The sequence below is a fragment of the Fringilla coelebs genome, assembly GCF_963513975.1.
Source record: "Fringilla coelebs genome assembly, chromosome: Z".
Taxonomy (NCBI): domain Eukaryota; kingdom Metazoa; phylum Chordata; class Aves; order Passeriformes; family Fringillidae; genus Fringilla; species Fringilla coelebs.
Genome location: NC_140031.1, coordinates 31327370 through 31350488, shown reverse-complemented (window position 1 = coordinate 31350488; position 23119 = coordinate 31327370). Strand labels below are relative to the sequence as shown.

General features: G+C 36.8%; 1 protein-coding gene across 12 annotated transcripts in view; it reads left to right on the top strand.

The window, feature by feature from the left end:
- Positions 1-23119, top strand: part of MPDZ (multiple PDZ domain crumbs cell polarity complex component) — a 92866-nt gene that overhangs the window by 48204 nt on the left and 21543 nt on the right. For 10 of the 12 annotated variants that reach the window (XM_084225868.1, XM_084225866.1, XM_084225872.1 and 7 more), the window contains 9 exons: positions 159-282; positions 3283-3481; positions 6363-6404; positions 10560-10664; positions 11457-11549; positions 12051-12228; positions 14303-14413; positions 21561-21723; positions 22303-22499. In XM_084225868.1, coding sequence (XP_084081994.1) covers positions 159-282; positions 3283-3481; positions 6363-6404; positions 10560-10664; positions 11457-11549; positions 12051-12228; positions 14303-14413; positions 21561-21723; positions 22303-22499 — 1212 coding nt within the window. The remainder of the gene's footprint in view (positions 1-158; positions 283-3282; positions 3482-6362; positions 6405-10559; positions 10665-11456; positions 11550-12050; positions 12229-14302; positions 14414-21560; positions 21724-22302; positions 22500-23119) is intronic. The other 2 variants (XM_084225871.1, XM_084225873.1) reach the window with 2 other exon arrangements.

Genomic DNA, 23119 nt, shown 5'->3' with positions numbered 1-23119 from the left:
ATGAACTGACTTTTTTGTCTGTATAAGGACATCTCTGTATAAGGAATCTGACTTAATTACGTGCATGGCTTTTGTGTAAGGCAGAAGTAGTTGAGATCAGTACGACCAATCATTATTATTTTGGTAAACTGAGCTGGTGTTATTTTCCCTTATGTTAGGATCAATTGCTTTTAATGGAAAAAAGATGCCCGGTATCTTTGGAGGGAAATTCCACACCCCAAAATTCAGTCAAAAACATGTATGAGAAGACTATCACTATTGCAAAAGGCAATTCAAGCCTAGGTAAGTTAGCAAACTTTTTTTGTAAACTCTTCAGGAATATGCCTGTTTGTTTCCCTTGTACATTCCTTGTTTAATGAGTAAAATATAAGTATTTTCCATTTAGTGGGAACAGGACATTCATCTGCTGCTCTTTCCCTGTTTGACAGTGATGGCACTGGATCCATTTGCTGTCATTGTGAATGCAAAAGTGAAATGTGTAGTCTCACTGAGAATTTGTTCTCCCATAAAGGAGTTTAGACTTTCATAAGTGTTAACAATTTTAATGCATTGTTTTTCCACTACTAATGTAGTGGAAAACCAAGATATAGCCAAGGAATGCTGTAGAAGGACTCTGTGGTCAAAGAGCTGCAGATGAGACTTTCAAATATTTGTAAACACAAAATGATCTTGCTTCCTGAGGATGCTTTAATAGGACTAAACAAGCTGCTTTCTTCCTTGCCTCAAGTTTGAATCCAAAGGGACTCAATGTTTCTAAAAATCATGTCATTCATAAATTTATTAGGCAGTATTTTTGGCTTAATAATATTATCATTTTGTAGTGATTATCATTTTGTAGTTCAAAGTTTTTCGATATCTACAATCTGCAACTTCCTGAGCATGCTAACTAGAAACATATTTTGGAGTGAATGCACACAAGAGATGATAATGTTTTTCATTGTCCTATCCTGCTCTCAGGAGAACAAGAATAGAACCCTCCCAGAACCCATGCCAGAAAGGCTTTGTGTTGAAAGGCATTGGTGTATGCCTCCTGTTCAGTGGTTTGCTTGTTTATTTGGTTTGATTTAGGTTCCTGATACTGTTTCTTCCAGCCAACTGCATAATCTTGAAGACTCTTTGGGATTTGTAGGGCAGGACTTTGTGTGGGTGCTGGTTATTAGCAGAAACTCTGCAAATGCTTTAAACTGGGCTGTCCACAGAATTGAATGTTTATAAACAGCCCCAAGTCAGGACTTGCTGTGCAGAGGTGGGTGTCAGTTTTTTTTACCTCTGTGATGGTGTATTTCAATGGGCATCTTGACCTGGAATAAACTGCTTTCTGATGGCTGGATGCTCAGTCTGCCACGTACCACCTTCATGAAACAGCCATCCTTCAAAATGGATCCGGTTTAAAACCAGGATCTGAAAAATAAAAAGATGTAGAAAAGGCTGATATAGGTATAAGGTTTATCTTTCATTGGTATGAGGGGCTTGGTTACCTACTACCTTTACTGGCCTCATTGCCAGGCTGTATAAAGTGTAGGTCACAAGCATTTCAAAGCATCTGGATTTTGTAAAAAAAAGTTTTCTTTACAATAAACTATTCATTCAGTGGAGTAGATTTTCATTTATGCATGAATATTTTAAGTGCAGTGAATATCAAAGCAAATTTCATCTCAAGCTTAATACAGCATAAAAGTACAGACTTTGGCAGGGTCCATATTGGCAGACATTTTATGCATAAAAAATAAGACTGGTCTTGACATGTACAAAATGTGAATATGAATATTGCTTTCTTCTGGCTTTTGACTGTAGCATTTTTCTTCCAGTTTGAGTGTGCTCTGGCCTGGGAAGCAGCCTCATCACAGTGACCAGTTTATGCACATGGCTGTGCTGCTTTTACCCTTCATTTTTAAAAAAGCAGCTAAGTCAAGAACTATGGATGATGTTGAAAGCTGCAGCTGCGTTGATTAAATCATTGAGGGTTAAGAACTGACACTTCTTTTTTCCTTTCAAATGGTGTCACCCATAGTTTGCAGCAGCTCTTTAATGCCAGCTGTTGCTGGAGCGCTAACAATTTTTAAAAGATGAGAAGCACCTAAATGCAGAAGGGCTGAAATGCCATTGTCCTGCAAAAAGTTTGGCAACTTTACAGTGGAATTTGCATTTTTAGACTGAAACTGTAGGTTTCCAAAGTGTGACATCTGGCTTTCAGGTCTGTAATGATGATGTCAGCACAGAAAAAGGGAAAGGGTGTCTGTTGTATGTGTGGTGTTTTCCTAAAGTTACACTGTTACACTACCCTCAGTAATGTCTGTTGCTGTCTTAACCAAACAGCAGGGTTAGGTTCAGAATTTCAGACCATATTTTGAAAAAAATAAAAAGTTTTTTATTAAGCAGTATGAAGATAGTGGAAGTCCACTGAGTGGACTTCAAGGGTTCCAGCCCTTCCTTTCCCACTGCCTTAGTGAAGAGCTGAGTTTTTCCTGAAACTATTACTAGGGTCTGTTTCATGAACACCCAACTGCCCCAAAGATAACAGTGTCAACTGATGTGTGTAAGAATAGTCACAATGACACATGTAGGCCATCATAAGTCAGTCCCTATAGGTTCCCCATGAGAGACGAGAGGCTAAGAGGATATCTGTCTTATTTCCCATTACTGGAAAGAAAGTGGACTTAAAAGGTATAAATATTGAGAAGCAGTATCCTTCTGTTGCACAGGTAGGATACTGTTTTAAGTAAAATATTGGGCTGTATCAGTTAGCAAAGTACAGACTTTCACAGAAGTCAGAATGCTCTTCTATGGGTCTAAACTATTGTCTGCCTAGGAGACTAGGAAGGCAACCAGCAGCACAGTGGGATCTGATTCATGCTTTCTGTTGAAAATAAGTATGTATTTGTTTTTGGCTATTAACTACCTGTTTAATCATTTCACCTTTCTAAAGAGAGTTGTCATAAATGAAAGTAAATGTGTATAAACTCGGTGAACCATTAGAAGAGTGGTGATTTTAAATGTTTTTTTAGGCAATTTCATTCTTTCTTATTTTTTGCTTAAATATTCTACTGTCTTAATTTTTTCTTGTATTGAACTGAGTATGTGAACTGATAACAAGGTCAAGTTACTGTGATTGTGGTTTGTAATTGCTGTCTCAAAGGAGAAGAGTAAGAGCAACATTTATAGGCTTGGTAATATTGGCAGATTGGATGACTGACTTTTCCTTTCCCTGTGCCCCATTTCTTTATCTTGGCACCCAGAGCTATGGCTCAAAGACATTAACTGTTTTGTGTGTTTTTACTACAGGGATGACAGTAAGTTCCAATAAGGATGGTTTGGGAATGATAGTTCGCAGTGTCATCCATGGAGGCTCGATAAGTCGCGATGGACGGATTGGTGTGGGAGACTGCATCCTGTCCATTAATGAAGAGTCAACTACTAACTTAACCAATGCACAAGCCCGGGCCATGCTGAGACGACATTCGCTCATTGGACCAGACATAAAGTAGGTAAAACTAGATGATGAATTACAGTAGCAAAAAGCTGATAATCTGTTTTTTATTTTAATTTATGCAAGTATTTTAAATGAGAATTTTGTTACTACAGATCAATTTACCTTTAAGCTGCAGCGTCAGATGGATAATTCATCTTCAGATTACATTTCCATGGATTTCAAAGATGAGATCACTTAAGTGAGAGGTTTCAGATATTCTTAGAAATCACTGTCATGAGTATCATCATTATTAATGTTCTGCCTAGTTTTATTAAAAGAATAGGATTAGACAGAATTTTGCATTCATAGTGTGACTCTTCTAAGGAAACTTACAATTTTCTCAAGATGTTTGTGGTTCTTGAAGGTGGAGTGTCCTGGCCATTGTACAAGTAATTTAATTTCGTTTTTTTCATGGGTTTTGGTTTTGGATGCCAGACAGAAAGTATGAAATACAATGTTAGTGCACAAAATTAATGCTTAAAATATATCAATATGTCTATGAAGAACAGTAGAAACACTTTTATAGGCGCTTCCAATTTTTTACTAATACATATGAATGAGCTGTTGCTCTTGTGCATAACTGTCTGCTCTCAGTAGTAGTAGTTTCAAATTTTCAATAATTAATACAAGTTTTGAGAAGCCCACTTGAGGATAAAGTTTCTTTTTCTCAAGTTCACAAAATTTACAAAATTTTAACTGCCTTAAAGTACAATTCTTTCTAGTTGCTGTGGTCGTGGAATTAACTTTGCCCACAAGAACCGTCTGGAAATGAGGCTGTTCCTGAAGATGTGGGTAGAACTGTTGGTGCACCAGTGCTGGGTTTACATCTTCAAAACCTACTCACTGTTTTCTCTGTTTAGCCTGTGATAACACTGATTGTGTCAGATATGGGAAGGGATTAATGGAGTTATTGGTAATAGAAGCCTCTACTTATTGGTGAGGGTGGCCTTGAAAGAATCAGTCCAGTCCCAGTGTGGTTATAGGTTTTACTGAGGTTAGAACTGGGTTCAGAATGGACAGCAGGGCATTCCATACTCACCCACAAGTGTTCTAGCTTGGAAGCGACCTAGTGTTTTGCGAAAAGGTGGGCAAAGTACTTTCGCTATGACTTCTAGGTTTACTTGCCTTCTCCATAGCTGTCATGCATTTAAGATTATGATTTAATGTAAGCCTGTTTAAATAAAGGGATATGCTCATATAATGAATTACATTATTGTTAATGCTCTCAGAAATATAAGCGAGTCAGTGTTCATAAAGTCTGATGTTAATTATTACTGTATGGTTCCAAACTATGACTCCCAACTCATGTCATGATTGAAGTCAGTGGTATGTGCACATGCACGTGTATGTGTGCATCTGCTTAGACACAAATGCTGCAGCACTATTCTTCTATGAGGAGTCTTTTTTGGTGCTATAGTTCACAGTTAAATACAAGTATGTTCGCTGTTTGTGCTTTTGCTTTTATAGGTGCTCTGTTTTATGCAGTGTGACTACAAGTTTTGTTTTGTAGTCTTACTCTTTTGTAGTTGTGTTGGAAATACTAAAATCTTGCCTTAGGTATGGATATTCAGGTTTTCCAGAGAAAAATGCATCCCATTTCTGAAAGATATTGCAGAAAAGGGGCAACTGCTATTCATATTCTTACTCAAAATTCTTACTCAAGATTTTTGTCTTTTGTTTTGTATTTATGTTCTTTTTTGCATTCCTATGACAAGTTTTAGAGTGAGGCCAGCTTCTTCACTTTAGAAACAAAGACTAAATCCATCGGTAGCTTCTAAAGGAGTCTTGCAGGAAAAATGACAGTATTTTTGTGACTATATAGTTTGCTGTAGCACTATTTAGCATAATCAAATTTTTGTTTCATTTTTAACTTGAAGGAGCAGTACAGGATCCCAGAAAAATATTATGGTACAAACACCTGGCTAGCACCCCAAATCAGAAATTTGGAGATGAGGAGCTTCATGTTAAGATAGTTCTTTATGTCTGCTGAGAAGGATACACACCCCTCCCCCATTCCCCTCCCATATTTGTCAATTCAGAGCTAATGTGTTGTATCACATTGCAGCATTTTTGATTTAAGGGCCATCATTTTAAAGATTTAAGTTAAATCTCTTACCCTTGGAAAACAAGGGTATGCTGGCACTCAGACATGACCATCTAGATATCATTCCTCTTAGTCCTTACTGTAAAATTTTCTCCGTAACTTTTAGATTGAGTGTTTTTTGGGTAGCAGGGTGCCCCAAAAAAGTGATTAAGCAGAAATATTTTGCTTCTGAAGCTGTATTTCAAACAGTAGCAAGTAGTATTTGCAGAAAAAAACACAAAGCCATTCTTACCAGCCATGTAAAGGCATTCTTTTATTCTGTTAAAAGATACCTGATTTTAAATAGTTCAAGAACAAGAAGCCTGAGTTTGAGTTGTGTATTTAATCTTTTTCCCCTCTGTGTATAGAAAACCAGATATGTGGCCTTACTGAATGCATTCTGTTTCACTTCTCACTCTACCTTGCCAGAAGCTCTTATATTTCTGGAATAAAGCCAGTGTTTTGTGATCAGAAGCAGCTGTTTGTAACATCTGTGAGATAATTATAAAGGTGAATTAGAATTCACCTGACTGAATGGGGGGATGAATTCCTGACCAAGAAATGAGAGAGACTGCAATTCCATTTTCCATGCCTCTTAATAATCACTGCTATAGACAATAATAAAGAACAGATGTTTTCTGGGTTAGATGTAGATGAGGTGGAACAGGACAACAAAAAAGGAAAGGAAGGAAAAAATATACCAGCTCACACTTCTGCATACATAAGTATGCCTCTCACATTCAGCATGAGACATTGTTATTAATTAACACCATTGTAAAAAGATGCTGCATCGTATGCTTCACGTTCTAGATCTTCTCCAGCACCTGCTGATGATCAGGCCCTGTGTTATGTGTGAGTATTGGCAATTCAGAAACTCATTATGGCTCTGTGTTGCAACTTGTCTGTAAAATCATTCCATTCTTTTATGACATCAATAGTAATGTCAGGGATATATCCAGATATAGGTACATATTCTCTTTCTTCTCACGTATATTTGTGTGTGCATGCACATGTGGCTGCACATGTGGATGTGTATATATATTTTTAATTAAGAAAGATACAACTGTGTGTTTATTATTGTATTATATATTTATATGTGGCTTTAAACTTGAAGATTGGAGCCTGCTTTCTAAGTCTGGAATGAAAATACATGTATTCTAAAAAAAAGGTTGCTAATATATTTAAATTTCATCTATGACAGCCACCCAAGATGTGCTCAGAGCACGTGTGCATGTTGTGTGTATGTGTACATTGTTCACTTCTAGAATTGGCATGAGCACAATGTACTGATATCTGGATTAATCTCAGTGTCATATTTTCTGTGGCACTTACATTTTACTTCCTTCATATATGCAAAGGTTCAAATTGAACCTTAAATGTTAATGAAAGTAATTTGTCCTAAGCATTTTCCATGCTTTATAATTTATTTGTTGGTGTTTCAAGGTTTTGTGTGACTGTTCAGTCAAGCATGTGATAAATGTTCCTCTGTTCTGCATGCAGTGTTGTGTTTACAAGATACTTTCATAAGTAAAACCATTGGTGTTTCCATTGTCACTGCTTTAGTTGCTAGTACATATTTCTGGGGGTAGGAGAAGTGGTGATAGCTCTTAAGAAAGAAAACCAGAACACTTTTCTTTCAAGCTGTACAGCTACAAAAGAGAGGAAGATGGTTAAACCCTGTATATACTTTCCTTTGAAATTGTTGAACTTAAATTTCTCTTGCAGCGAAGATATATGACACAGAAGTGGAGCATACATTTATTTGTTTTGTTTTCTCTGTCTTCATGTTTGTTTTCTGACCCTTGTTTCTCTTACTGTCTTCCTGTAGCTGTATTAAGACAATTACCAGTCTATTTTGCAGATGAACTGGTGCCTTGGTGGAGTTTTATTTCTGCTTTACAGCACAAAGTTCAACAGAGTTGGCCAGAGGAGCCAAAAACACTTCTTTTTCTGTGCCTCTCATCATTCCAGCCACAGGCTGAGTGTTCAGAATGATGCTGAATGTCTTCGAACCTCACTTTGACCTCCAAGTGAGCTCCAGCAGCAATCCAGCAAGTGATGGATTTGATAACTGTGAGGTGTCTGCCCATGAGCACTAAGCAGGGAACATACTCTTTCATTTCAATAATAACATGCAGAACAGAGAGAGTAGGAGGACAGTCACATTGGTAATTCATTGGTAATAAGAGCAGTTAGGGAAACCTTTGCAGTTACGTGGACTTTAGAAATCATGAGTGAGATAGAAAGATGAACTCCACACAGAAGATAACTTTTCATATATTTGATCCATGTAATTTTTTTGGTTTTTTTGCAAAATGCAAGTGTTCTGGTTTCTGTTTGTTAAACAACTGAAGCATTACAGAAACCTAGGTAAGAATGAACATGTAGATAAGAATGAATAGTTAAAAACATACTGAATGTTCATTTGAGTGCTTTATACTAGGCTATTAGAACTGTAGTTAAGCACTAGAATACAATTAATGTATTTTTTTCAAAGCACTAAAATGTAACAGGTGTCAGTGAGATTATATAAATCTTATTCTATCTGTGGAAATCAATTAGGTAATCAGTTGTTCAGTTTTTGATGCAATTTTTAAAAATGGTAAAACAAACTTCTTTTCTTTATAATTCCAGTGCTGTACACAGAAAGGGAAGCTAAGACAGCTTTTTAGAGACTTTTCTAAATAGCATTTAAAGCTCTTGGAGAGAATCCTTTGAGTCATACCTTTTTAATGATTCAGCATTAATCATATAACAAAATGCAATAGGGTATCCCAGAAGTTGGAGTGCATATGGTTTGATTCCCCCTTGAGATCTGCTGATCTCAAGTGTTCATGCATAAGGTAAGGACTACTGTTGTCATTGGACCTTTGCACTCTGCATAATTATTTGCCTTTTACTCCTTGCAGAAAAGGACTAGACAGGAGTTGATATATATTGGACACTGTACTATCAGAGATCACACTCCGCTGTATATATTCAGGCTGAATCTGGGATAACTTATTTTCTTTGTAGGACTGTGCCATTCTCCTTTCCATACTTACAGCTTCCAGCTTCAGTTTAGCATAAAGGAAATTGTCCAGGCCTTCTGGCCAGAAGTTCTGGTTTCTTTACTGTATCTTTCTGTCAAGGGAAAACTACATTATTTCCTACTTATTTTCATAAGTGATAAATATAACTGAATTAATGTTACATTTTCTTACATTGAAATCTAACTTACAGGCCTTGCAGTTTTTGTAAAGGCAAGGTACTCTTGTGGGCCTGTTGGGTGAAGCTGCTGCATCAGCATTTGACCCATGAGAGTTTTGTAAGCATAATACTAGTACTTTGCTTTAGCTCAACATGGTTGGAGCTGGAGATGGCTGAGAAATAGTAGTCATTATTCTCCAAAATTCTTTTCTCTCTTACTTCTTCCTGTTTTACTGCTGGGTCTGCACAGAATAGCTGCTGCATGTCTTTGGCATTTTGCAGTGCTAGAATGCCCTCAGGAAGGGCAGATGACATAATGCTGAGAGTTTGTTTCCTAGTGAATGTTGACTTCTCAGCACTCCAAAATAAAAATATGTTGTGTCAAGTGGAGTAAGACTTAAGTTTGAAAAAAGGCCAATGCAGAACAGGGAGATTTATATGAATTTAGATAATATGGTTTTATAAATTTCCATTAAAAGAACTAGGAAGTTCCTTCTGTTTAGCACCCTAGACACTTTTTTTCACTTTTCTAGGTATGGTAGGTGTGAGAGGAAGTAAGGAACATGCTTGGACACATACACAGATGGACAAATTAAGATGGCTCTTATAATAATTTTTTGTGGAGTGTTTTAGACTGATAGCAGTAGTCATATAAAACTATTTGTGTTTGTTCTGATGCTTGATATATTCAGAAGAAAACTACTGAGAAGTGGGAATCAGTGGCAATCAGGGTGTGACAAAGAGGACATCAGTCTGGAATGATGGAAAGGAGACGGCTCCATGTGAAAGCCTCAGACTTGAAAGGGTCTCTTCCCAGCAGCTTACATATCCTTGTGAAGTGGCCAAGGCCTTTTATTTTTGATTTAGCCCTGTCTCTTCTATGGGGAAATGTGTTATTTTTTTCTTTGACCAATGTGATGTATAGCAAGACAGACTTTTTTTCTGCCCTTTTTCCATCAGCCTTACTTTTTGGAATACTTGAGTCTGATAGCTAAGCTGTAGATTTTTAAGAACACAAAGCATCATTAAAGGAGGGCTATCTAAGTAGCCCTGCTTATATCACGGAGGATACTGTGGTATCCTTTTGCCTCTCAGATGGAAGCTTTTCAAGAAATATTCTTTAGGGCTTAATCTTTTTTCCCCTCTTTGTTTCATTCTCCCCAGTCTATTGACCTCTTTCTGGCATTCAAACATCAAGTGAAGTCTGCATATCATTTTTCTGATGAAACACGACTGTCTGATTGTCCTAAACTGGTTGGAAGTGCATGAAGACCTGGGGGAAGGAGTTGAGCAGGGGATTGGTGCCTGTGGCGTAGGTGGTGTGCTATAACACATTTTTATGTCCAACCCTATGAAATATTCTTCACTAAAAGCATAGAAATCTAAAATAAATGCAAAACCACCCATAAAAGCACAAAACCTCCTACAGGCCAACTTTCAGAAACATTTTCAGCAGTCATTAAGGTTGATAATGGTGCCTCAAACCTCACAGATCCTTCAATGTTTGTCTTTGCATGAGGAATGTCTGTTTTGAATGGAGCTGGATTGTCTCTTGTTACATTTCTGTCACTGTTCAAGCACCATTTACTTTAATTACAAAAAATTATGTGCTGTTCAGCTACCTAATTTGACTATAGATTTGTACTTGTTGCAGAGTCGCAAAGGATTTGTGTGAGTGCTTATTCCCAACATACCAGCACTGTTGTTTTGAAGTCAGCAAAATATCTTGAGTGGCTTCCTTATACCCATACCTCACATCCATTAAAGGGATGACTGGTGTTCCCCTTGCTAGTTTAATCATGTCCCATTTTATTGCAGTATTACATATGTGCCAGCAGAAAATTTAGACGAGTACAGGGCCAGTCTGGGACAACAGACAGAGGGAACAGTTCCACTTGAACTTTTTCCTTCACATATTGTCAGGTGAGTCAAAAGGCTTACAGCTTTCTCCCAAATAGCTCTCAAGGGTAACTCTTTCCATACACCTTGCACATTTTGGGAAGGTAAGTTTTTTTTTAGAAGAGATGACAGATGGATGATTTTCTTCAGACCAGCATCCACAACAGTAAAAAGCTGTTAAGAATACAGTTTTTGCTCTGACTAGCAAATCTTTAAGCATTTTTACCAGTCTGTTTGGTCTGTCCAGAAAGGAGATTGAATTCCTTTTCATCCTAAATTTCTCTTAAATACCCTGCAATTGGATTTATGAGTTGCCACAAATACTGAAGTGTGTCTAACATAAGACTTTGGTATTTATGGTCTTTCCAGAACATAACTGGAAAGAATAAATTGTGTCGTTCTTTTCCTTCAATTTTAAAAATTCATTGCAGTTACTGTCCAAAATTTCAAAGTGATTAATAATTGGATTTTTGCAATTCATCTTCAAAAGCAGTAAGTTTAGTTGAGTGCTGCTGTTGTAATTTCTTCTATTTTGAAAACAATAAATTACCTTTAGCTTTGATTTGGTTGTATTTCCAAGTTGCACTTTGTTGTTCTGTGTTGTGGATAGAAACTTCATTGCAGATAAGAAGTGGACAGGAAATCCCTGAACACTGTATGGATTCTAAAAGACATCAGAAAAAGAAGTTCCTTACCTGAATCCAGTGTACAAGTTCTGAAACTGTCAGGGTTATTCAATATATGACATATTTCAGAAAAATCCAGTGATTATGTGGATTCTTTAGAAATTAATTTCATGTTTGTGTTTATCATCAGGGAACTTCCAGAGCTCCCAGAACGTGAAGAGGGGGAGGGAGAAGAAAGTGAACTTCAAAATGCAGCATTCAGTAACTGGAACCAGCCCAGAAAGTAAGTGCAGATCTAGTTTCACATTATAAAATATCATCTGAAATTCAAAAATTCTGAAACATATTTTGAGAAGAGTGAAAAGCAACAGAATTGCTGCACTTATGTACGTTGTGCATTGCTGGAGTGATTAACAATTGATTTTTGCTGCCATTGGGCTAAATCTCCACAGTCTAGCAGTGTCTTGATTGTTATAGTAATTTATCTCTTCTTATTCCAAGCTGACTCGCAGGGATCAAGTCAAAAAAGATGAAGAGAAGGATTCAAAGTTTCTATTAGAACTCAAAAAAGCTGACCAATGTTAGATTCAATTACCAAATTTCTGATCAATCCAGTAGATAACTTCTACTGAAAGACAAAACTTTGCAAGGAGGAGTTATTTTCAAATAATTTTTCAAAAGAATTTTCCAAAATAATTGTGCAAATTCAGGTGTCTTCAGTGTGCATCTTTATCATAATCACAACAGATTTTAATTTTGTCTGGTCCTTTTTTTGTCACAAAAGGGTCGAACTCTGGAGAGAGCCTAGCAAGTCATTGGGCATCAGCATTGTTGGAGGACGAGGGATGGGAAGCCGCCTGAGCAATGGAGAAGTGATGAGAGGGATTTTTATCAAACACATCCTGGAAGACAGCCCAGCTGGCAAAAATGGAACGCTGAAAACTGGAGATCGTATTGTAGAGGTACCATCTGAATGCCTTTTGCTGCAATTCCCCCAGTATCTCAGGAGTCACTGGGATGGATGTGTGGTGGGCTGACAGCTGTGCAATTGCCGCAGCTGATACCGCTTGAGCCACACAGACTGTAGTACCATCTGCTGATGTTTGTGTGCAGACAGCTGCCTGTTAAGTTGAATATTCAACCTGAGACATATGCCTGATTGTGAGCAGGGGTCTACAAAGCCAGCAGTTTGACTTGCCTATTTGAAAACCAGAATGTGTAGGAAAAAGCTTAAGTTTGGTGAAACGAAAAGATTTTTCACCTTTTGCACCTTTTCAGTGGGTAGCAATAGAAACAGCCATGGCAAACTATGCAAATGAATGCCAAAATTATTTCCATCTGAAACCTTAATTGATTCAAATAGTTCTTATGCATCATGTGCAGGAGTTAAGGGAGGCACTTTTTTTTTTTCTCCTGACATGAAGAAATCTGTGTTTGATACTTGAGACGTGAAGAACATTTTGCCCATGCCTCAGTATAATGTAGCCAGTGGTATTACAGGGTGGAATTCATCTTCATTTCTCTTCTACTTAGCTACTCCTGTGCTCATGCAGCCACTTCCGCTTTATCACTTAAGGATATTGCAGAATGAACGTAATGAAGGGAACAGATCTCTCCTGACATGACTATCAATGTCAGACATTGCCCTATCTCCAGTGTCAGGCTAATAGAAACCACCTCTATTTAACCTTGCTGGATGTCCTTAGCTGACTATCCATCAGTAAGAAGCCCAAAAAGCAGAGTGGTGGAGTTGGTGATTCTGTCTCAGACTAGGCTTGACTTACATGGTGGTACCAAAAGTGCAGTTTGATACAGGATGGAACAGTTTGCAGTGTATAAGAAGTTGGGAGGTGGAATTTTGCTTGAAGGCCACAAAGGTAAAAACAGTAATTTCATCTAAATAACTGGATTTTTGTGAATGCAATTGTCTCTGACAGTGATGCTTTCAGAAACTGGAATGGTGAGTGAAAACAAAATGTTGTGTTAATGTGACTGCTTCTGAATGAACAGTTTCAGTTTCTCAAGTTGTGGCATATCTAAACTTCCATCTCTGCAGTGCATATAGTTTTTCAGACATGGGAAGTTGGAAACTATTATTGTTCTTGTCAGTTCCTCATAGGTTTAGAATTTCTCTCAGATTGTTTTTGTGCTCTCTTATTTGCATTGGATGATTAAATTTAGGGTAGAGTTAGACAATTAAAAAGTTGTAGGGGTAATCCTCATCATATAAGTTTGTGTGCTAGAATTGCCACTAACAAATAACCTTTCTGTGTTAGCTTCTAGCTTTTATTGTGGTCATTGTGACAATACTTTACTGACGCTAACCTCACCTTAACATTGTTCTTCCCTGGATAACAGGACAAATATGTATGGGTGTTTTACACACCCATACATATACAGACATGAAAAAAAAACCAACCAGGCACAAATTTATCCTTAGCCGTCCTGTGTACATGCATTCTTCCAGAAGATAGAAAGCTTTTCAGCTCTGACCTAAAAATTTAACTTCTGAAGAAAGTGTCTAGTAGCTAAAATGAATCTTATCTTGCTTCAGGGAAAAAAGAAAAAAGAAAGAAGATAAGATAAAACAAAACTCTACTGGCTTAATACCCCATCATGAAAGACTCTCCAGCACCTAACAAGTTTCAGTTTTAAAATCTCGTAAAGTCCTGAGTAATAGTTTTTTCTTAAGGTGGGATTGCAGGAAGCAGTGTTTGGTAAACACTCCTACTCTCCTCAGATTATCATTTCTCTCCTGTTACATTGCTTGTGGGAAAACTTACAAAGTCTGAACTAAAAATGTTGGAAAACATTTTTAAAACAGAGGAATAAGAGAATATTTATTTGATGTTCTATTTGTGCTCTTGGAAATACCAAACCTGTGTTTGAGGGACCTCAGGCCAAGTCTGTAGAAAGGTCCACTAAAAACAGAGGGTCGGGCTTAGGTTTTAGTCAAAGTTTCCTAACCAAAACTCAGAACTGACTCATGACTCTTGTAGCTTCTTGCGATGTTAAGATGAGGCCTTCCAATTACAGGTGGATGGAATTGACCTCAGAGATGCCAGCCACGAACAAGCTGTGGAAGCCATACGGAAGGCAGGCAATCCTGTAGTCTTTATGGTACAGAGCATTATAAGCAGACCAAGGGTAAGCATAAAGAATGTGAAAAGAGATGTAATACATAGTAATAGATGAAGCAAATGTTCAAGATGGTGGTATTTGGGAATGGGATTTAATCCTGAAAGTGCCATCTCAACTATTTTAGGAACAAAGATTTGATTTAAGTATTATTTCCATTTAGAATGAAATCGATTTGGATTTGGAAATATCCTCCAGCACGCCGCCCTCAAACTATTTTGAAAAGCCTCAAGAAAGATAATTTGTTGGGGGGCAGAGTAGGAGTCTAACTAAAACCATCTGTTAGAGATTGACAGCATGTCTGAGGAGCGCATGCAGAAATACCGCACCTGTTAAAAAATTCTGTGGACATTAATGAAAGGACCTAGAAGTACACGGAAGTTTTCCGTCACTAAGCTGCATGGACATTGCAGACAAAGCTACAGTGCTTTAATATAAGTTGCTTGCATCACTAGAAACTAAACTTCCTCTTTGTAGAGTCTGTGTAAGCTGCATGTTTATTTACTAGTTGTCTCATAACTCTTGTTCCCCAGCCAGAGTCTCTTTATAGCCCTTCTTCAGCTTCTGCTCCCTGTGGGCAGAAAACTACTAACCCATTTTATCGTCAGTCATCTAAGGTAAAGTTGCATGAAAAAGCTCTGTTGAATGTTGATTATTGACACTCAAACTACTAAAATAACGCTTTTGTATTTGCTGTGATGTGAAGAGAATTGCTGCTACTGAATGTTTAGGCCCATTTGGGATGGAAATGATGCCATTACTATATCACTACTTTTATTTAGAGAATGCTCCTTTGCTATTTTTGATTGTGGTTCTTTATTCTTTATTTTCAAATTAAGCTTGTTGGTTATTTCTTGACTGTATTAACAAACTCTTGTTTCTTTGTAAGCAGAAATATTGCAAATGCTCTTCCTGTACCCAAACATTGTGTTGTGATCTTCATAAATGGCATTATGTTTATTATTTTCATTTTTTTGAAGCTCACATTTGTACTTAATAATAAGATCTTACTATCTAATAAGAATTTCCTGCTTTCATTCATGTCCAGTTACCCACGTAGCTAGTTGCCTACACACATGAGCTATAATTATTATGGTAGCACTATTTATTTAACCAGGCAGTCAGTTTTAAGTGACATGTAGCTAATGAGTCCATTTCTTCTGTTTTGTTTCATGCAAGGTTTAGTAGTTAAGAGAGAGCCTGTGTGTACTTCAGAACAGCCTGGATAATGCAAGTGGTCTGTGAAAAGGCAGTGATAGTTTTGATAATGAGGAGTTATCCATCGAGTCTGTTTCATGCCTATACCCCTCTGTATTTCTGAGTAAGAAACAATATATCACTGTGGTAATGGTCCCATAGTAGTGTTATAGCATTATGCTGTATGAAATGCTAGCTAGTTTCTGATAACAGCATCTTGGACACCTGGATAAAATTCTAAATAGAAGTTAGTTGAAAAAAGGAAATAACAGAAAGAAAAAAAACCCCTGTTATTTTAGGCTTTGTTTTGAATTTTAAAAAATAGTTAAAGAGACAACTCCCTTTATTTAGCATTTACTCCTCTTGTCCTAGACTGCGCAAAAACTATGCTAAACTGCCCTGTTCAGGCAAATTCAAATGCTCCGTATTTTATCATAAGAGTCAGTCCATATTAATACAATGCTGTTGCATGGATTAGTATTAGGGCTAGTATTTTAAGAGCTGTGCCATCATGACAAAATGAAAAAGGCAAGATTTTGAATGACTGCACCTGAACTTCTGTTTCCTATTTTACTAGGATTGTACTGTTGATACATGAAGTGTTTGTGATGCTTATTTTAATTGCCTAAAGTTTCAACAAGACATATTTTAAAATTCTATGCAGATAACATGTAATTTTTAAAGTGTGATTACAGTAACAATTTACTTTTCACAAACCTTTCTTTATGATATTCAAAATCAAATGGGAATCACAGATACAGAAAATCTTGTACCCCAGGGAAGCAGCCTGGGGTACAAGACTTGAAAGACTTGACAGTGAAGAAACTTTGGTCATTCATGGCATTACTTTGTCACTGCTGAAGATAGAGTAGGGCAAAGACATTTGTTGTCTTACCAAATGGAATTACTTTTTTGCAACATGGTATTTGAAAATAAATGTTCAGGGATGGATTTACTATTTTTAGGATAATTTAACAAAACAAATACTTTAAAAAATTTTTAAAGCAGCACTGTAACTTTTGATTAAATTACTTGTGGTATAAATGATCCTGGAAGGTTTTCACATTCCTGTCCATACTGTTTTTCAGCAGTGTTAAATTTACAGCCCTAAGACTTACAGGTAATAGCTGGATGGATACAACCAAGTGTTGAAATTACTTCTAAGTATACACAGTATATTTCCAACATACTGTTTGAAATCAGAGCTGTTTCCTCCTTATTAAGCAGATTCTGATCTCAAAATAGAAAGGAATTTAAATGGTCAAATGATACTCTTTTTCTGTTAAATAATAATGAGAAAGTACCTTGCTTTGGGGGAAGACCAGAGTATTTTGTTTCAAGAAACTATAAATTCAGGCAGTTAAACGTGCATATGTGCATATGCAAAGTGTTCTGTGAAATTTATTATTAGATATGAAATCTGCTTAGAGATGCCTAATATTACTAAGCCCTCACTTTTACAAAATAAACAGTGAGTGTATTACCACAGAAGTTAAATCAAATTATGAGGATCTGTGGTTTTCAAAATAAGACTAAACTTGCTGCATTATTACAGATATTCGTGTTCATCCTAATGCAGAAATCCACAATTAATTAATGTGTAAGTGTCCCATATGTTTGGAAAAATTTTTCAAATATACACAGCACATAAATGCAGTGTAAGTCTGCACTTGATGTACTTTGTGGTCCAGAACAGGTGTGAGGATTGGTGCTTTTCCTCTCTGCTGACAGAGCATCAGAAACACAGGGCAAATACAGTTTTCCTCAATTTCACATATCTGTTGCAAGTGCAGAACTTGGACCTTGTTCGGTTTGCCCAGACAACTAAATGAGTATGTTTTGGTTCATGATTAAAAAGGGTTCATTTAAAACGGTTTTTTTTGCTTAGTTTCTATTATGCTTTTCTTTTAGAACCCTTCCCTGCCTTTTCTGCAGAACAGTGTTTTCAGTAGGCCAACTGTCTTCAGCAGCACTAACCCATTTGCTGATTCTTCTCAGTTCAACACTGCTAAGGTTGGATGATGACACACTATCTTTTCACTCACCAAACATCCTATGTGTGCTTTTTCCCATTGCTGTCTCTCTGCATTTAAATTCTTTTGTACTAGTTTGAGTTATGTGCTGTGCTGATGAGCTTGAGAACTCTATGTAGTGAATTTAAAGACGCAGACATGCATATACATAGAAAGGTTATGGAGAAGTTAAAAAATGCCAGATCTATTAATCGTAACCATTAAAGCTGACCTATTCAGAGCTACCGAAGGAATAGGTTTTCAATTAAAATATATGTCCCTGACATATATTTTAAAATACCTAAGAGTAACTCTCTCATCAGTGTAGGGGCTTTTGCTGCTATGTATTTCTTTTTGGATTTTTGTGGTTATGACATTCCAGCTTTGATATTTCTATTTTATTTTTGCATTTAAAAAAAAAAAACAGTCTTGCAGCTTTTTTTTTTAATGAAACTTCATGAAAATATTTTCCCTCAGCTTCTTGAAAATTCTTTTCATGCACCATGGTTAGGATGCTGAAGTCTTTGGAAATAAAAAAAAATGTTAGACTCTTTTTTTGTGGCTAGTGCATACTTACTGCATGTTATTCACAATGGGAACAGTGTTAACCTCTAATAAAAATACTTTAATCCTAATATGCATGCATTTTTTATTTAATAAAATAATTTCTAGCTGGTTTTACATCTTGCAAGTGATTGTGCCTTTTGTCTATTTTCCCATGTTGTCAAAAATATTGAATGTGCAACACTTATGATATGTGGTGTGTAATTGCATGTGTGTTTTGAAATCTCTTTTTGTGTTTGTTACAGTACTGAGGAAAGGGAGTAGACATGTAACATAAATGATGACTTATGTTTTCTATATTTTTAAAAGTATTTCTGAAAAACATTGCCTGCATTTTTAGAGGAAACCTGATGATCCTGTAGTTTATGCATAATTCCTTTCTTAGCACTGATGTAAGAGTAGCCTTTTGTCATCTCTCTCCTCTTCTGAACTCAGGTTCATGTGTAGAGAGAAACTTTGATGAACCAGGATTTTTAGTAACCCCTTAAATACTTTTGTCCATTTATAAATCAAGTTAATAAAGTTGGTCTAGTTAGCCAAATGAATCCGTATTTGAAAATGAGTTATTGGTTCATATTACTGTGAATTGCCGAAGATGCTATAACATGTGGATTGCTGTTTTCTGTTACTGTAGGAGGTATCGAATCCAATTAGGGTTACCTTCCGTTGTTCCCCAACTAACCCTTTTGCTCCCACACCATTCAAGGTTTGTCTTAATTCCCGTCAGTTGGTCCTACTGTATGTGTGCTGTACATTTGTACATGGACTGTGATAACTTCTGGAGTACTGCTTCTTTTTCCACCTATGTCTTAATTTTTTCAAGTTCCAGACTTGCTGCGATTTTCAGTATTTGCTTGGCTGTGATCAGAGTGACCCTGGTAGCTAAATGGGTTCAGCAATTGTTGGATGCTTTGCATTTTAAATGAAATACTGTGGTGTGGCACACTGAAAGTATTTCATGAGTTAAAGCCTTTTAGGTTTCTGTATGTTGCCCGATTCAGGGAGCAAAAGTCTTATGTGTGTGTAAACTGGGGGGACTGGCTTCTGCTTCTGGATGTTCAAATATATCAGGCTGAGTTCTGCAGGCAGGACATGTTCCACTCCCCCCAGATGGCATTGTAGCACAATTTTTACTCCCCTTCAAAGGACCTTGCTTTTACTTCCATTTCAGCATTTCCTTAAACCTCAAAAATGTTCAGATTATGTTATGTTGTTACGCATTCACAATGGTAAAAAAATATGCTTTTTTTTGTCAGTCATATTATGGTGGCAGCAGTTAAAAAGTGCTAATTTGTCAGGATGTAGCCCTACATCCATGCCTTGCAAATATTCCAGAGATCCTTTACACCAATATGTTGTTCCTTTTTTCGGTCATGTTTTCTTTAAGTTTTGCTGGTTTTGGACTCTGTCGCTTACCAACAGTACCTCTAAAGTAATATGTTAATTTTGGTTTTAAAACTTAAGAACTAAAGTTTGTTGATCTACTTTGATCTCACATTTGAACTGGATTTGTGTTGCAAGAAAATGGTAGTTGGGGAGGCTATGGGGGGTGACTTTTGTCTTATTTTTTCTCCTTTGTCCAGCTGAAGAAGTGATAGAGCAGCTTTGGTGGGCATCTGGCCTCCAGACAGGGTCAACCTACCACAGCACCATATTTCCTCATTTTTCCAGGATATTATTTAGCTTTAGTAAAAGTCTAGGAAGACCTCGGAAAAACAGAGTTTTTATAGAACTTCTCTCCCTTTTGCCCCTCCTCAATGTGGACGTATTACCAACTTTTCTTTTTGTGCACACATAATTTTTTGATTGTGGAAAAACTTTTAATGTTACCAGGTAGTGTTTCTACTCTTCTCTGATTCTGGTAGGTGACAATGTCTGTGCTAGAATTTTGTTGCTTCAGTTTCAGTAGTTATCATCTTAGGAGGATGACATTGTCTTAGATAAAGTATTTGCTTTGGTATCACTTCTCACACTTTTGAGATTTAGTGACTTCTTAGTTAAGTTCCTTGAAGAAGTTCCTAAATGAAAGTAAAATCTTCAAGCAGAAGCAGAATGAGAGAACTGACATAGGGCATTTGCAATATCTTTGTGTCTTTGTAGTTACAGAGTGAAGATAAGTAATTTTTGTTTAGACATGGGACCTTTTTTAAATTTCAAAATTACTAAACTGGTAACTTCCCAGGTTTCTCAACACCTTCAATTTGAAAGCTGATAAAGTTTTCCAGGGTATATGTTGTTACTCATTTCACTGTTGCCTCTGATGAAGAGATTATTACCTAAGTGATTTTGGCACCTAAAGGCAGATACTGTGTTCAAACATTGCAGATATTGTGTTCAAACTTGCTGATGAAGGTAGTGAGAACTGAAATGATGAGAACAGGGTTATGAAGCGAGGGCAACACATTTGAAAACTTCAGTGCTGTAAAAACTTGGCTTTCATTTAAAATTGTTCATTTCACTAGCCAATCTGCCAATTATCAAGGTCTCTTGGGCATACATAAGTTAAAGAATGATGATATTCAGAGAGAGGTTTCTTGCTTACATGTTTACTTCAAGCAAGGCAAAATGACACAAATTTCACATAGTGAAATTTCTTATCAGAGTCCATATTCCTCAAGGAAACTGTCTTGACTGGAAGCTTTCAAGGCTGTGGATTTGGACATTTAACCATTATATTGCAGTAGTCGTGCATTTATACCTCTTAACTTTGTGTGAATATAAATAGAACACATCAAGTATCTGTCTCTGTTGATTTAACCTGTATCCTCATTTATTTGATCTTCTCTGTGCAGCTTGTAGGAAACTAGTAAATGAGACTGAAAAGGTCTAGTCACTATAGATTTCTTCAGTTATCATCTGTTTAATTTGGGTTTTTAACTATCCTTTCAGTTAATATGCCAGTTGCTTTTTTTTTCTGTAGGTATTTTTGAAAGTTCCCTTTTTTTTTTTACTTTCTCTTTCCTCATGTTTGGCTTCCTAAGCATAATGATGGGAGGAAATTATATGTGATGACTCTTAAAATTGGTTATAAATCTTTTACAAATCTGGCATTAAAACAAAAGAACAAAAGCACTTGAGTCTTTGTTAGAGGCTTTTTCTGAAACATAAAGTGGCACATAAAACTTTACTGAATTGGGCTTTTACTGTGAGTTGTTTGCTTCCAGATACATTTTGGAGTGATGTTTTTTCTTACCTTGCCTGGTGTTTGTTTCTGTCTTTGATCTCTCTGCCTTTCTGTGTGCTGTTATTAATTTAGAATTTCAGCTGCTTGATATTGAAACTTTGAAGCTATAGTCATTGCCATTTTGACATTTTTGTGTACTAGTTTGCCTTACAGAGAGCCTGCATCTTCTCAGCCACTTCATTTTTCTTATTCTCCACAGGCATTTGGTCAGTCTGATACAGAGCCAGAAAAGACTTCTCTTTGTAACTTGCCTCTGCCCCCTCCCTCAGCATTTTCAGGAATGAGCTCTGATATTGCACAGTCATCTTCTGTCAGAGTCCCAGAAGATGTGGAGAAGGAGGATGAGTTCGGTTACAGCTGGAGTAAGTTTTTCCTGTGATAATACTTGAAATGCTTAGTATTAAAACTGCACTGTAAAAAAGACACAGGTGTGGGGGCATCCAGTTTGAACTGTTTCTTTCTCATGTGCATCATAATTTGGGTGCTAAGGTTGCTATTTTAGTTGTGCTTGGTCACATGCACATAGTAAAATATAAAACTCATTTCTTTCTCTTTATTGCACTGCAATCTTTTTTTTTCTCCATGGTTCTGGTTCAATGTAGGACTACTTGAAGAATTTCAGTATACTCCAAGTAACTGTTGGCAGTGATCAATATGATTTTATTTGTTACCTGAAAGTGTTACTGGAGAGAAGATTATTTCCTTTGTGTATGAATTTTTTTAAAGAAAATTTATAATATTTTCTGAAGGTATAAAGAAAACAAGAAGCTAGAGATACTATTATAAATCACCTAAGGCTTAGTTTAGAAGAAAATTTATTCATCCATTTTGGGCTTCTTCTGTCAGATACTGCACACTGAGCGCTGATCTTGACTGTCTAGGTGACTTGTGAAGCTTTCTAATGTAAATCCAACCTCTGCTACCCACACTTTTACATTTAGAAAAGATCGTGCAGCGCTATGGAAATCTACCAGGGGAGCTACACATGATTGAGCTGGAAAAAGGAAAGACAGGTCTGGGACTTAGTCTTGCTGGGAACAAAGACCGATCCAGGATGAGTGTCTTCATAGTGGGAATTGATCCAAATGGAGCAGCTGGAAAAGATGGCAGGTTACAGGTTGCAGATGAGTTGCTAGAGGTGAGTTTTTTGCAATTTATACTGAAGCCCAAATGTACTGACTTCAAATACCAAATTCTTGCTGAATACGTATGTTTTTCAGTTGACTTTGAAATCCCAAGTTTATCCAAGTTCATATCACTATGCTATAAGATTTTCCTTCTGATCTATGCCAAATAGGTGTAGTGGATTTTTTCCTGGTTATAATTACATCAAGTTGTGGGTTAGATCCCTGTATGCACCATTCACTTAACGGTTGGACTCAATGATCCCTGTGGGTCCCTTCAACTCAGAAGATTCTGCAATTATGAATGAAGGTGTGCTGAATAGAAATGTGCGACAGCAGCTGTTCTGAGTTACTGGGATGTTTGGAAGGGCATTGAATTGCAGGCCATGAAAAATATTGAAGTCCTCAAATCCATCCATCTGTGGAGTACTCTAGACTTTCTAATTACTTGCCTGTTCATGACAAGTGTGATAATAGCAGAATATTTTTATATTGTGTAACACAGAATGTGGAAATTAAATTGGGGAAACAGGAACAGATCTATTTTTATTTTGGACTTCTAACTCATTATATGTTTGGGTGCTGTTTTCTAGCAGAGTGGAGTGACTGAACCACTAAACATGCAACTAACATT